General features: G+C 51.3%; 1 protein-coding gene across 1 annotated transcript; it reads left to right on the plus strand.

Annotated features, from left to right (window-relative positions):
• The first annotated feature begins 911 nt into the window (after window positions 1-911).
• On the plus strand, window positions 912-1963 carry Foxl1 (forkhead box L1). Its single transcript, XM_076839559.1, has one exon. It carries the CDS (start codon window positions 912-914, stop codon window positions 1944-1946), a length of 1035 nt encoding a protein of 344 aa, XP_076695674.1. The 3' UTR covers window positions 1947-1963.
• Window positions 1964-16207: the final 14244 nt, after the last annotated feature.

The following is a 16207-nucleotide window of genomic DNA, read 5'->3' on the forward strand; positions in this document are numbered from 1 at the left end:
GCTATAGACCTGGTGCCCTTGTGCCTTCTGCTCTTCTCTGCCTTCCTTCAAGGAGAGGTTGGCTCCTGGGGTCCACTCCTCTTTGGGGGCACTCAGCACCTGGAGAATGCCTGTCTCCCACAGAGTGTGCCCAGCAGCTGTCTGGAAAGGGCTGCACCCCACATCGGACACCAAACCTCTTACCGTGGATACTACCTCTAAAAAAGGATTTGGTCAAGGGCCTCAGAAAGTACTTTGTAGGGCCTTGCTCTCTCCATCTCCTATTAGGCCTGGAAGAAGAGAGACCTTTTGTGGGAGACTCAAGGTTATGGGGTGCCCCCAGGCCAACAGTAAAACCCACACTGGTGCTCCCCCCCACCCTGCCTTCCTGGCCCTGCAGACCCGGCTTCGAGCCACCCGTCCACATCCTGCCTCACTGACTGTGTGTGCTTACAGCGTCAAGGGGTGGACGTGATATTTCAAACATCAGATCAGTGCGTTTATATATTGGGTGCCCGGAAATTTTTCCAAATAAACACAGCTTGATTCAACTTGGGTGGGCGGACTTATCAACAGACTAATTCTATAAACAAATGAAGGAATAGCCCCGAAACCCATTGGCTGGTATCAAAAAGACACGTGGAGAGAAAAGCTTGGAGTTTTTCAGCAATGAAATTTTAATTAATGTGGGTGGGCTGAGAACACAACGACTGTTTATCATAGACAATTTATTTTCCAGCGCTAAGTCAACATATAATAGCAAACTTACAACAATTATTTAACATTTTTAAAGCCATGAAGAAAGGACAGAGCGCGGAGCAGCCAGGGAGAGCGGCAGAGCGGAGCGCAGACTCCAGGCAGGCTCCTCAGGAGGGCCCTTGTGGCGCGCCGCGCACTCCTTGAGCCTCCGGGGTCGCCGGCTCTGGCTCGCCATGAGTCACCTCTTCGGTCCCCGGCTGCCTGCTCTGGCCGCCTCGCCCATGCTCTATCTGTACGGCCCTGAGAGACCCGGGCTGCCTCTGGCCTTCGCCCCCGCGGCTGCTCTGGCCGCCTCGGGCCGAGCCGAGCCCCCGCAGAAGCCACCGTACAGCTACATCGCGCTCATAGCCATGGCGATCCAGGACGCGCCCGAGCAGAGGGTCACCCTCAACGGCATCTACCAGTTCATCATGGACCGCTTCCCCTTCTACCACGACAACCGGCAGGGCTGGCAGAACAGCATCCGCCACAACCTCTCGCTCAACGACTGCTTTGTCAAGGTGCCCCGCGAGAAAGGGCGGCCCGGCAAGGGCAGCTACTGGACGCTGGACCCTCGCTGCTTGGATATGTTCGAGAATGGCAACTACCGGCGCCGGAAGAGGAAGCCCAAACCCGGCGCCGGGGCCCCGGAGGCCAAGCGGGCTCGCGCGGAGCTGCAGGAGCGCGGCTCGGAGGCGCGGCCCCAGGCGGCCAGCGGGGCAGCGCGCCCCAGCCCCGGAACTCCCGGGAGTGATGGAGCGCCCACGCGCCCCTCGCCCCTCGGGGAAGGCTCCTCTCCGCAGGCGTCCCTCCACTGGCTGGGCCCTGGGTCGCCGGACCAGGACGCAGGCGATGCTGTCCAGGGCTCCGTGGCGGTGGCGGTGGGCCAGCCAGCGCGCACCGGGGATGGCCCGGGGTCCCCTCCGCGGCCCGCCTCCCGCAGCTCTCCGAAGAGCTCCAAGTCCAATAGCTTCAGCATCGACAGCATCCTGGCGGAGAGGCAGGGCCAGACACCCGCTGGAGGGGGCCAGGTCCTCGGGGACGCCAAGCCAGGGCCGGCTGGCGGCCTGGGCGCCTCACTTCTGGCCGCCTCCTCCAGTCTCCGTCCACCTTTCAACGCCTCCCTGATGCTCGACCCGCACGTTCAGGGCGGCTTTTACCAGCTGGGGATCCCTTTCCTCTCCTATTTCCCCCTGCAGCTCCCTGACGCCGTGCTTCGCTTCCAGTAAAGCAAGCAGTGGCGCGTTCTTTCCTCTGTCCTGGCGGAGCCTCCTCTGAGCCACCGGCCACGGTCCCACCGTCCAGCCGCCCGAGAAGAGGCACATTCTTTTAAAAGGGATCTTTGCTTTACATTAGGGTTCAGGTCAGCCTCGCCAACTTCTGTGCGCAGGTGAGCGTGTTTGCCAGCCTCCTCAGGAGTGGATTTACCCAGCAATCGGAACTGGCTTTGGAGATCTAAAAGAACCACCCTGTGGGGATTTGAACAGACCCTTTCCAGGAGAATTCCTTGACCTAATGACTTGATCCTCTGCTGCCACCACAGACCCTGGGCTACTAGGCAGGAGAACCCTGCTGACCACCTGAACACAGGACTAACAGCCACAGTGGTCTTTGGATCTACATACTATGGTTGCAGGCTCCCATGTCTTGCATGGCCTGGGCTTTGAGTCCCCTGTGTTTTGGGGTGGGGGGGGGCAGTTCTCAGTTGGCTTTGTCCCAGAAGTCCAGTTTGGGGCTCAGGGTGGCCCCTATTCTATGGGGTCATTTTGGAAATGTAGGCCTGGTTAGCATTTATGACCAAGGTTAAGGTGGATGCCAAGAAACCCCGGAAAGCAGTAACACTTTTATTTTAAATGGAGAATTCTTCTCTGAATTTCTTTCTAGGCAGTAAAAGAAACATGCTTTATTCTTTGCCTAAACACTTGACTCTTTCTACTATCACAGTAACAGCTTCTCCTGAGGAGCAGCCTGGGTAAGGCGGTGTTCCATTGCCTAGTGAGATGGCTCATTAGTCTACATTTCCTGCTGGGTCTATAATTCAGAATAGCCACTCTGCTTTTGCTTTTGTTTTTAAGGGATTGAAAGATTTTAAGTGACAGGGGGAGGGTGTGGAGGGTGGAATATGCCTTATACAACATCAGATTTTTTTTTTATTTCCATAGTTTTTCAAGATCTGGGTTTGGTTTTCAATACATTTTCCAGAATCCTGTAATGAAGGACTAATTTAATCCAAAAAGCCAAATGAAGCAAACGTAAACTGATTGAGGGAGAGATGGTTTAATTTGGGAAGAGCAAGAAACTTGCTATTGACTGAGGAAGGGTCTGGCCCAGGAAGATTGCAATGGAGCCTGGTGGAGCGTTCTCTCAGACACTCCCAGCCTGGGACGGGGACACCCCCTCCAAGCCCCTTCCTGCAGACCAGGAGGCTGACTTTGAATAAACACCTTGAGGAGGTGATTGGAAGTCTGTTGGGCAGCTGGGTCTGCCACAAAGATCTGGTAAGCTCCAACCTTTGGGGGACCCCTCTCAGACTCCCAGACTCCCACGCACCTCCACTTGGGCTGCCTTGTGGGTTCTGCAACTTGATTTCCTGAACGTCCAAGGAACTTGTGTTTTGTCTGGTGTAGGAAAGGTACAAAGAGCCATGAGTTCTTGGAAGTGGACTGAGAGAGGCCTTCAAAATAACTTTCTAAGATATTTCCCAGGACTTGTATAGAAATGATTCTGAACTTTAAGTCAAGAGGGCTTCCTGGTCCATATGTTCGAAGGATGTTTGGGGCAGGCATAGTGAGCCGAGAGCTCGTAGGTGCAGAGCTGGCCTTCTGGAGATCCATTTGCACAGCCACCATGCATACTGATCCGCAAGCATTTCCAGGGCAGGGTTCTACCCAGGCTGACGGGAAGACTTTAGTGAGCTCAGGAGTGTCCTTGATTTGCAGAGGCCCATTGGTGAGGGCTGGGCTCACTGTGATGAACTTAGAATGTGGTGGGCTGTCATTGGATATTTTGTTATCCCACACTCTCAGCCTCGGTGAATAAAGTTGTTTTTACATTAACCTCTCAGTGACTGGTTCAGTGGATTACTAGGGGGAAATAAACAAACAGTGTAATAGGAAAGAGGAGACTGGGATTACAGTCGAGAGCCACGTGGCAGCATGGGAGGCTCCGGCTCCTGAGAGGAACAGGCTGACGGGGGACTGGGGGACCCAGTGCCCCAAGGAGTCTGGACGCCAGAAAGGAAGTTGAGTACTTGAGCTGTGTTGGGTGTTTTTAATTTTTCTTTTTCTTTTGTTTGATATGCTGTCACGTTCTTCACTGGTGACCACTATTTTTTCAAGAAGCAAATAATTTAATACTACTATTTGAAAAAGGTTGTGTTTAGAGTTAAAATTCAAAGAAGTATTGTATGAACATTATTTTTGAGGCACAGAGAAATGCAAGAGTATGTGTGTACTTTGTGTATTTGTACATACACGAAGGCGATTCTATTCAACCCTCCCTCTCCCCAGATTTAGAAATGCTAAGGAAAGTGGATTTTGGAGTGATTTATGTAATTCTGTACATGTTTCTTCCTACTGAAGAAAAAGAGAGGATTTGGGCCTTATTGACCCAAACAGTTGCTGTAATGCCCATACTTATCATCAGCTCAAAATTATAGATCAGTGAAACCAAGAAATGGTCTGTACCTTTAATTAAAACAGAGTCTTAGCTCCATTAAGGGAAAACCAGAAGCAAGCTTATGGTTCTGCTTTTATATAACCAGTTCAAGGTTTGTATCTCTGCTTTCCTCTGAATGAAGTGATCTTTGCTCCAAGCCCTATCTCTCTCTCACATACATGGATTAATACACTGATCATAATGGAGGATTTGAAGGCACATGTATAATGGTAAGTGTGTATACATACATATATATATGTACACACATGCATGTTATGGTATATACATATACATATGTATGCATGTGTATGTGTATATGTATGCACACCTACATGTATATGTATATGTTAGAGATATGAACTCCCAGAAATACACCCTTTTTGCATATACATTGGAGTTGTTGGGTCCTTTCACATTAGCCCAAACATTGATATTATTGAAAGATTTTATTTTTCTGTATAATTTTCTACAATTTTGTTTACCTATACAGTTCAAGCTAGGGACAGTTTATTTGTTTTTTTTTGTTTTTTGTTTTTTTTTTTGTTTTTTTTTGCATTATTGTAATAAAACTAACAAAGACTTTATAAAGTAATCTTGGAAGATGAAGCCACTTTGAGAACTTGGTCTCTACAATTTTTACGAGGACAGAAAACTTTGCAGAGGTCTCCTGCTTTGTCTGGCTTTGGGAATTTGCCGGCTCTTGTAGGAGCCAGTGTTCTCCAGGCTCCCAGCAGACCCTGGGAGAGTTCAGAACCCAGAAAGCCTGCTTGGACCTTTTCAGAAATACCATGTTCTCGGATATGCAGTCACAGTGTGTATCCCTGGGTGGGTTACAGAATTAGCCCAATGTGATTATTTTACAGCCCAGACCCAGAGCCTACCTGCCAACCGGAGGCTGTTGCTCATGTCACAGAAGTAGGGGACAACCTCAGATGCCAGCTGCACCTTCAAGTGAGAGAATCCAGCAAGTCAGGGTTTTGTGCCCTAGCTCCTTCACGGTGGCTGGATTCTGGCTTCCATGAAGTAAAGCCTTTTTCACAAAGTAGAAAATACAAACTACAACAAGCACAGTTTACCATTAAGAACAAAGAGCATGAGCTTGTTGGGAAAGTAGAATTCTTTTGCTTTTTAAAGTAATTTAAAAATATAACCTGAAGAGCCAAAAGGAGAGTTCTCCACCTTGCTGGTCTTTATCCAGAGATCCTAAGGCCCAGTTCTCCTGGGTTCACAGTGCCCTGGAGAGGTCAATAGACAGCCAGCGCCTTACCTGACAAGGATGAGGCCCTGGGTTCCATCCCCAGGAGAGAGAGAGAGAGAGAGAGAGAGAGAGAGAGAGAGAGAGAAATTGGTGGGGTCTTGGCTGAGTGGTGGTGGGGGTCTGTCCCTTCAAATGGCATCCAAACACTAATTGCACTGGGGACATCAGATGTGGGGCTCATAGGCCAAATATGGATCTGAGGGCCTGAGCGCAGGATCGGTCTGCACTGTGGGGATGCCTGGCAATCTAGGGGTACACAGGCGACTCAGGTGTCTGTTTACTCTGACAGAGGGGACTGAGGAATAAGGGGAGATGGCGGGGCAAAGATCTGGCTTCAACCACGTACCTATCAGGTGTGAGAAGGGACGTCCTGGCAGAGAAGGGAAACTCACTAGGGCAATGAAGAGACCAAGGGGAGGGCCTGTTTACAGGTGGGGAAGGACAGGGACACAGGTACCAGCAAGGGGAAGTGCTCTGCCACACCCTCTCCCACCACCTCAGCCTGCAGCAGGCCCACCTTGGAGTCCAGAGCAGGAGACAGCCTGGCGCAGTACCCAACCTCACACTGATGCCTCTCATTGATTGACACCTGTCAGAGACCAGCTAGAGGGACCCTGGGTAACACATGGTCACAGGGGTCAGCCTGAGGGGTAGATGGGCTGGGAAGGGACCAGTGTGTGGGTGGGGAAGGGTGCTTCCTGAGGCTCATGTGGTGGCCGCTGCCCAGATATCGAGGCGCAGCAGGCTGCTGGTGGCATGCAGAGGCCGGGCTCTCCCACGGGTCGGCTTCCTGCAGGGGGCAGCTCCAGACCTGGTCTGTTCCTCTTAGTGGGTGGGACCAGGGCCTGACTTGACCTCATGGTCTTGCCCCCACCCTGCTGTCTCTGCCCTCAATCTCTGCAGGGGGGACACATGCCTTGGCTCAGGTCTTGAGCATCTAAAGCAAGGTGTTCCTTGCGGCTGGCCTTCTGGATGTGACTGGTGCTGCATTCACCTTCTAGAACATGTGCCCACCCTTGGTGGGGGCCCTGTATCCCTGATGTTCGGCTCTGTCTCTTCTGTGCAGGAAGAGATATTTTAACCCTCCTGGTGCCCCAGGCATCTGCCCTGCCAGGTACTGGCCACCCGCCACTGACCTCCTACCCCGACTCTTCCAGGCCTGGTAGACACACCACCCAAGAGGGGGAGGCCCTATCATTGGCATCTTATTGATTCCTTATCATTCAGTACTTGGTGTTTGGTGGGGTGGGGAGAGGCCAGTCACTGGGGGCCTCTGCCTCATGGTGCTGTCCTGAGCAGACAATGAACAGACAGGCATCCACTGGTCTGCAGGCCCACCACGCTGGCAGAATGGGAGGGACCTATCTCCTGCCTGAGTGGTGGTCGGAGTGGAACTGGTTGACATCTGGCACACAAGAAGCACTAATGGCCGGTGGGTCTTAGCACTGTGTACAGACAGCACCTCCAATCTCTGCGCCAGGGCTGCGGTCCACCTCACCTCTCACTGCACAGCTTCACCTCAGAGCTGATCTGAGTGTTGGAATCCAGAGCCAAGAGCAAAATACGCTGCCACTCATGATGGAGGGACAGCAGAGGACAGCAGACATGGCCGAGGGCCAGACAGACGCCAGGTTGCAGGACAGAAACCCCATCATGCTTCCCGGCTCAGCCCCGGGGCCCAGGCACTCAGGGGGCACTTCCCAGGGGTGGCTGTGGGGCCCCTGTGAGCTCAGGGCCCCTGAGTGGATGGGACTCTGTGCTTCTCCCCAGCACAGAGGCTGTTCCTGTGGCCTTGGGAGCTTCCGTCCCCTCCTGGGAGAAAGGGACCAGAGGAGGAGCGATTTTCTCTTAAACCCTTGCATTTCCTGGCCCGCCTTATAAAGTGTAAAGAACATTTCTTTTAAATGCTGCAGCTAAATATAGCAGGGGCTTGGTCAGCTGGAACATTTTTAGAAAGCACATTACAAATCAGGAATGTTTTGGGGAAATAAATAAACTTTCCCACATTTTTGGCCTTGGAGTCTGTACTGCTGGCTCCATCTTGAGAGCTCAAGGGGTGGGCGCTGCGGGGCTCCCTGCTCTCTCCCAAGGGTTCCTGGAGGCATCCACCTGCGGCACACCCACGGGCGTGGTCCCGTGCGCCCCGCCTCTGAGATGATCTCTGCGCCACTCTCTATGTTCGGGGACCTGTGGTGGGAACACACAGGAATGTGTCTGAAAACCTCTCAGGCAGTCCTACTGATTCCCTAGCCAGAGTTGAGAGCCACCAAAGCCAGGTGTAGATGCCACGAGTGGATTTCAGAAACAGAGAAAGGTGTTCTTACCACTTATTCTTTATTCCCTCTGTATCCTTTACCTCTGGCCAGAGTGGCCCCTCGGCACTCTTCATGACCTTGATGTTACCTTCCACTGAGACTCCTCCCAATGCAGAAGTTATTGTCTCCACTCAAGAAATGTAGCATTCAGAAAATCATTAAAAAGAGCAAAATTGTAATTCTATAATGACTTGGGATAGTCTTCCTCCAAGAGTATAGTTGGTATTTTCAATGTATTTTGGTATTTCCTTCACATATGTGAGCAATATAGTCTTTAAATGCAACCACCATCACTATCATCCCCACCAACACCACCACCTTTACCTTTACCATCACCACCACCATCACCACCACCATCACCACCACCATCATTATCATTTCTGTCATGATTACCCCCAAAAAGTATTTCTGCATTTCCTGTGCAATGAATGCACTCACAGACTACCAGGGACAGAGAACTCTGTATGTCCCAGTACTTTTATTTTAATTATTGGCAGACTTGCAGTGGAGAGAAATGATCAAGAAATAGATTCATTTAATTTTTAATTTTGATATGAGCACCAACTCACAACAAGGTGTGGTAATATATAGGGAGGGAAAGAGACTTATTTTGCACAAGAACTTTCATGTCCATTTTCTCATTTAATTTTCACCACCCCCACAAGAGGCAGGTGGATGGATTCTCTCTTCTCTCTCTCTCTCTCTCTCTCTCTCTCTCTCGTCAGGTGTCTTGTCCTAGAGGCACGTGGCAGGTCAGTTTCAGAATGAGTCCTGGAGTTGCAGATGCTGCACTCCTGGTCAAAAATGCAGGCTCACTAAGAATACCCTCTAAGACCACCGCCACGCCGTGGGGAAGGTGCCGGGGAAACGTCAGTGAGTGTCATATTGAGGCTTGCGTCTCAATCCCCGAGATACCTCCTGTGCAAATATTCTAGATCCTGAAAAAATCCCAGATATGAAACACTTCTGGACCTAAGCACTTCAGATAAGGGACCCTCAACCTGTAAGACTGACACCTGGGAAACCCTGTCTCATCTCTCTGGACCCCTTGATGCCAGAAGAACGGGGATGATGGCAGGAGCCCACTCTGTCAGCTTCTCACCTCCCTGTGCCGAGTTCACAGACTCTGGGGCTCTCTTTCCCCTACTTTCTTTCCTCCTGTGGTGCTGGAAGTTGGACCCGAGGTCTCCCACCTGCCAGGAGGTGACCTGCCTGAGTGACACCAGCAGCCCAAACTCTGGGGCTTTCCAGCTAAGAGGGCTCATGTGCCTCTTGGTCGGGGCGGCTTCTTCTGTCCCAGTGAGCCAAAAAAAAAAAAAAAGAGTGATTCAGCGATTTTTAGTGGCCACATTGAAAAGTAGATTCAGGTGGAATTAAGTGTAATGATATATTTTTTTGACCTCAAATGGCCAAAATATGATCATTTCATCTTGTGATTTAATATAATGAATTAACGTCACATACACACACACTATATACGTACTAAGTCTTTGGAATCCTGAATTTTGCACTGAAAGCACATCGTGATTTAGATGAGCCACATTTCAGGTGCCCAGGAGGGATGCCCACAAAGCGGCCACCTGGATCGCACAGGCCCGGCGTTCCCTGGGTGCCCCTCAGGCACCAGGGGCTCCCAGTTCTCTGGAGCCCTCAGCGCAAGTCACTCATGCAGTCGCTCAGCAGCCAGTTCCAGCCCCGTCTTGCCCGCTGCCCCAGAGGCTCCGTGAGAGCACAGGTTCCACTTCTGCTGCTTCCCTTCCTTCCGTGGTGTCTGGCATGGTGTCCACCACCCAGTAGGCCCTCACCAATCCTCCATGCCTGGTTCTCCCGATGGAGCGAAATCCCGGCTGCTGATCACCATCTGCCTGGCGCACAGGGAAGGGGGCATCATCTCGGGTAGGGCCTTCCTCCTGCTGCCGTCTCCCTCTGTCTCCAGTGCCCTTCCCTGGGGAGCACTGCCCACCCCTTACTCGCTCGCTCTGGGAGGGGGATGCTCAGTGGGGCTCACCCCCGAAGTAGGTGATACCCACGCAGCTCTGGGAGGGGGGGCCGCAGTGGTCAGGAGCTGCCGTCAACTGGGTGGGCAGGCCTGTGCTCGCCACAGATGCAAGCCGCGGTCTCCAGCTGAGCTCTCTCTGTCAATGTTTTGGCTCTCTTTGCCCAAATCTGTCATTTCTCAAATGGTTCAGAATTTCGACCTCCTGGTTTTAGTGGTGAGAACCCACCGAGGGCCAGGGGAGGAGGCGAAATCCCTCTGGGCACAAAATTACATTGTTAGGAGTGGAGGGGCTCCAGCTCGCCCTGAGCTCATGAGAAAAACACTGAAGAACAGCATTTCCCCGGCCTGGGGCCCGGAGTCCAGGCCCTCCTCCAAGACTCAGAGAGGAGGACCGTGTGGACATCATTTTCACCCTACGGAGGAGACCTGGGCTCCCTTGGCCGCCTCCAGGACCTCCCCGGGGACAGGGAGAGCTTTCAAGCTGTAGTCCCTGGATTATAGGTTCTCCAGTGAGCTGTGCCCCTGCCTGGCCAGAAGGATGCTCCCTGGACACTTGGTTGTGTGCATGGGAGGTGGGGGAGGGGGAGGAGCAGGGAGGGGTGGCAGCTGGGGAGTGTGAGAAACAGGGCAACTCCTCCGAGCTCCTCGGTAAAGAGCAAGTGGCTGCCTTTCCCAGCAACTGAAATTCTCCACGGGCCCCATAATTCATACCGCAGAGCTGCGCTTGAAATCGGCCCAGAGGAGTTCACTGTGGATGACCACATGATTATGACGTGCGTGTGGCTGTGTGTGTGGCGAAGCCGGGCGGCAGAGAGAGGCTTTCAGGGAGATTATGGGTCCCCGTCACAGCCTCTCCATGGATCCCAAGCCGAGCCTTCCCCTGGCTCCCGTGGCCGCTCTTCCTCCCAGCTTTACAACTACCCCCGAGCTCCTGAGTCAGTGTCTCGGTGCTTCCCCAGCCCTTGTTTGCATTAGCAAAGCAATATGTAATAATAGTTGTTAAAATAATTGTATTTCTGTTTTTACATCTGTAAAGATTAAGTTAAACAGTATGAAGCCCATTAAACTATTTCATGACGCGCTGCCGTAAATTGCCCTCCGTTCCCACTGCTACTATTATTCCAGAGTCAACTTCAGAGATCGGGCAGCTGCCACGGAGGGTTATTTATAGCGGCTCATTCATCAATAAAAAACTTCAAAAGGAATCTGTTACTCTTCTATTGGGAAGCCAAAGAAAACTCACAGAAAGACGACCCTGTTAAGAAACAAAGCGGAGGAGACCGCAAGACATTTAGCTAAGTAAAATCCTGATTTCTAACAAATACCGTGTCGCAGAGAGAGGTGCTGGCAATGTGAATCCATTTAAACAACTCGGTTCCCATTGGATCGTTAAAATAAGCTGTTAAACAGTTGTATTTACGTTGGCTTCAAAGGGCCTGGGCCCCCTCTTTGGGTTTTAAAAATGTAATAGATTTGTGATCTTGACGTAGCGAAGCGATGCTTTTCATCTTGAGCAAGCCCAGGGGATGAACTCATCCCTTCCCTGGTACTTACGGCTCGGAACTGCAGTTTTCTTGGCTTATGGTGTGAAGCTGGGCTGGTAATGGGAAGAGAGTCCAGTGATAGGAAAGCCTTATTGAGCACGTTAGCTACGGTCTTGGTACTACCCTTCAGAAGCGGGTACCATGGACTTCATTTTGCAGACAAAAAGACTGGGGTTGAGGGAGGTTGGGTTCTCATCCATCAGACAGGGCAGAAAACAGGAGCCCTACGTGTGACCCCGTCTTTGTTGATTCCTTCCATATCAGATCTTGCTGAAAGCAGGACCAGACACAGCCACGTGTACACTCATGGGCATAACAACGGCCAGCGCCAGGCACACCCCTGCAGCGCACCCAGAAGTGTGTGCCGAGAACGCGGGCGACAGAGGAGGGTTTTCCTTGCATCTCTGTGCCTCCCTCAGGACAGGTTGTGTTGCGCAGGGGGCTGGCCACCTGGGAGCCAACAGGGAGGGGCTGAGACCTCTGTGTAGTGAGACAGTTCCTGTTTCTGAAGGAAGAGGTTGACGCATGACAGCATGGCGCCGGGCAGCCACGGTTCCTGGGCAGTCACTGCCCACCGGGAGCCCTGCCAAGCCAGCTTCGCGGCTCTTCTGTGACTTGTCTCCCAGCCCCGTGATGTAAGTGCCCACGTTGGGCTTGTTGCCCAAGGTCACCTGGCTGGATGGTTGGCAAAGCTGGGATTAGAACTCAGAACAGGACTCTGGACACTGCACTGGGACAGGACCCACCTCCCTGCACCCAGCTAACAGAAACGGGAGGCTCTGGAATGGGTCAGCACTTGGCGCTGGCTGTTCTGCTTCTTCACTGTGCCCAGTGCCCGTGCAGAGGCTGAGCTGGCCCGAGAGCCAGCCTGGCCCTATTTGCCCAAGGAGAGGCGCCTTCTGGGTGTGAGGTGGCCCTGGAGCCAGCCTATCGGGCTGGAATCTAGCTTCGCTACTGGTTAGCAAGTCTTCTGGCTTCTTGGAGCCTCAGATTTCTCATCCCACAAATGGGACTAATAACACTGAGGCGTGGCGAGGGTTCAATGGGATGAGGTCATTTATCTGCAGTGATGGGTGCATCACAATCAGCACCAGCACGGCGTGGGCACTCGGAGCCTCACATGTACAGACTCGTGCCAGCCCTCCAGCCACCCTCCAGATGGAAGCCACTGCTCCCTGAAGTTTACAGAGGAGCCACAGGGGCCCCAGAGAGGCTAGGTTGCTTGCCCAACATCACACAGCTCTAAGCCGTCACGCGGGGAGGCAGACCCAGGCGGTTTGGTGCTGGGGTCTGTCTTCTCCACTGTCCACGTCCACCTCCTCACCAAGCCTCAGTAACTGTGGGTGGATCGGGCACTACTGTTCCACAGCACTGAGATGGCAAGGCTGGGGACTGGCACTTCTCCTGAGATGTGCTCACAAGGGCCCTTGCTGGGCAGCTCCAGGGGCATCCTGTTCTGAGCCCTGTTCTGGAGTGTTTCCCTAGAGTTGTGCAACACAGATCTTAAGATGCAGCCTATGGGTGGCCTGGGAATCAGGAACCCTGAAACCCAGCACCCAGCACCAGGGCTGCTCGTCTTGTAGACCTGTCAGGTCTACACTCTGCATCTCACTTGTACTGAGACAGGAGTTGGCCTCGGGGACAGCCACCACCTCGCCTGTGCTTCAGGACTCTGCCAACTCGTCCCCATGGTGCACGCCTGGCCTCAGGGTTCTAACAGGACACGGGGCTGCTCTGTTCGGAGCCTGGGATGGGGCCCAACCAGCGCACAGGGCTCAGACCACAGGGCTGCTTTCTTCTGGTGGCAGCCATTTGGTTGTCCTTCGATGGCTGCGGGGGTTTGGAGGACGTGCGTGGTACATGGAGGGACCAGAGTAATGTGGAAATGCCGCCAGGTACCACATCCTTTTTGCAGTTACATACCCTGAGGGTCAGGGGTGGTACAAAGACCAGAACCACTGTGTGCGCCACTGGCCGGAGCTCTCAGCTGGTGGCTTTGGGCTAGTTGAGCAGAGGCTTGGGCCTGCTGGATGGAGTGGCTTCTGGACTTGGTCAGTGGGACCCTTTCCGTCGCCCGGCTGATAGCTCTGGGTGAATACAGCTGCACTTGGATTCACGGACCATCTCACACTGTTTTAAAAATGTGTGGGGTTTGATAAAACCGAGAGGATATTTGCCAAGCCCCTTTCCCCTTCATTTTTTAAACCCAGGCGGATTTTAAGGGGGAATTTAATCCATGTGTTTCTAATTCATTTGCTCTTAACTCATCAAAACCTTGTTTCAAAAAAGCTATTTGATGTCCATGGAGCTTTTGGAGCTGGGTTTTAAATCTTTTAAAGTCTTCGCTTCCCTGCTTTGAAATGAGAGGCTGCCTTTGCCAAGCATAAATGAGCTCCCAAGCCAAAAAGGTTCATGTGTGGTTCACAATTAGAGAGCTGTGAATTCTCAGTGGGCTGTGAAATGGGCAGACCCTCCTGCTCTGAAGTCCTGTCAGGGGCCCTCCCCTGCTCCAGGACCCGGCCAGCTGCCTTTGTGTGCACACACGAGCTCACTGACTGGTGAGAGATGGGAGCCCGGGAACCCATTTATGTAGAGCCGGTTCCTTCTGCAGAGAAGGGCAGCTGAAGACACCGTTGGAACTGGTATCCCTAACCTTTAGGGGAATATTGTTTAGGAGGGACTTCTAATTTTATGATAAAAGTTAAAACACATACAAGGGTAGAGCGTGATCAACTCAAAACCAATCTGGATGGCTTTGAAATGCATTCTGGGCCTCACCTATTGCTAAAATATAAAGAAGAATCTCCTGTACATTGCACAATATTCTATAGTGCCAGATTTCCCCCATTTTTTTCATGATTCTTTTTTCTTTCTCCACAATTAACTTCTTCCAGTTAGAACCTAAACAAGGGTTCTATGTTGTATTGGTTCCTTTGATACATGGTTCCTCTCTTACTTTCTCCTCTACTCTCTTTCCGGGTCTTCTCCTCCTCCTCCTTCTTCCCCTTTTTCCTTTTATAAAATGATATTTTAATCAAAATCACACGTTAAATAGTATTTATATTTTGATTTCTAAAAATGTCTTTAAAAAGACAAATAAGATGAAAACTTGAGGCCACTATTAAGTCCAGGAAAAACAAGTTACACAAGAAAGGAAATAGAATGATACAATGCAACTTGTCTCAGAATGAATTTTATTTTTATATTTATTTTGTATATTCATAAGAGGGGAAATGCTGCCAATTTTATGAAAAATGACAATGTAATCCCCTTTCTAAGACAGGGTTTGTCACTTTTTCTGTAGAGGTCTGGATGGTAAATATTTTTAGCTTTGTGAATTGAAGTGTCTCTTTTCTAACTCTGCCATTATGTGCTACTTTCCAATAAGACCATTCACCAACCCAGAAGTAAGAATTAATGTAAGTTTTGTGTGACACAAAATATTTTTCATCTGTTCCCCCCATCATTCAAAAATGTAAAAACCATTCTTAACTCACAGGCCAGGCTAGATTTGGTCCCTGGGCCATATTTTGAAAAACAGCTGCTCTAAGGATAACAGAGTATCTCTGACAGTACTTGGAAACTCCAGTGTATTTGGATTATCTTTGTGAGAATTTGTGTATATGTGTGTGCTGTGTGTGTTTTACTATGAACTGAACATGCTAAGCATATGTTGTAACACTGAACCACATCTTGAGACTGTTTTAGAATCTGTGTGTGTGTGTGTGCATGAGTGTGCCTGCATGCGTGTTTTGCTATGAGCTGAACATGCTAAGCATATGTTGTACTACTGAACCACATCCTGAGACCATGTTTTAGAGTCTGTATGTGTGTGTGCATGTGTGCATGGTGTGTGTGCGTGTGTGTGCGTGCGCAGGCTTACACACTGTGATCTCTGGATTCTACTTTGGAGTCTTCTTGGTTGTCAGTCATACTTTAAAGGGAGGCACAGAGTTGGACAGAAGATCCGTGAGCCTGGGTGAGGTTGTGTGTGGGTGGATTTCCCCACAGGTGCTAGAGGGTTTTGCATACTTCCACAGGTCTTCCCTCTGCAGTCTGGCTGGGCACAAATCACGAGCCACTCAAGCAGGAACAAACTTTAATTCTGAACTCCACCAGCACACTCCACACTCCCCGGGAACTCTTGCGAACGCCACCCACGCGGCTCCTCTAGGAACACACCACACTCCAACCGGAACTCCCACCACCGAAACTTCACCAACCAACGTGAACTCTTCAGGAATCCCCGGGAGAGCTCAACGGGAACTCCGCGAGAACTCAAAAGTCATCATCTTAATGGCTCGCTGGCATCACCTCTCAACCATTACTTCTGGCAAAAATGCCATGCGTCATCCCGACTAGGGTGTGGCCCTGAACACCTCTGGTTTTCCCTGTGACAGATCTCACTGCCTGTCTGGGGACACAAACCCGGATCCTGACAAGCTGGGGCCGGGCAGGGGAGCAGGTGGTGGGTTCCTGGGCTTCAGCATGCTGGCTTTCATCAGTGTGTTTTCAACAAGAGTGCTCCAGGGCTCCAGGGACCCCGAGCTGAGCTCTTCAGTTTAATGTATCCAGAGAAAGTACTCAAGATACAAAGGGCTGAGGTAGACAGATACTGTGGGGACTGGGGTCTAAGTGTCCCTTACACATCTCCTCTTCCCAGTTCTGTGTCCCACCCACCTTCCAAGGTATCTGGGGCTTCCCATTGCCAAGTTCT

This window comes from Callospermophilus lateralis, chromosome 18 (assembly GCF_048772815.1).
Source record: "Callospermophilus lateralis isolate mCalLat2 chromosome 18, mCalLat2.hap1, whole genome shotgun sequence".
In the NCBI taxonomy this organism is placed as follows: Eukaryota; Metazoa; Chordata; class Mammalia; order Rodentia; family Sciuridae; genus Callospermophilus; species Callospermophilus lateralis.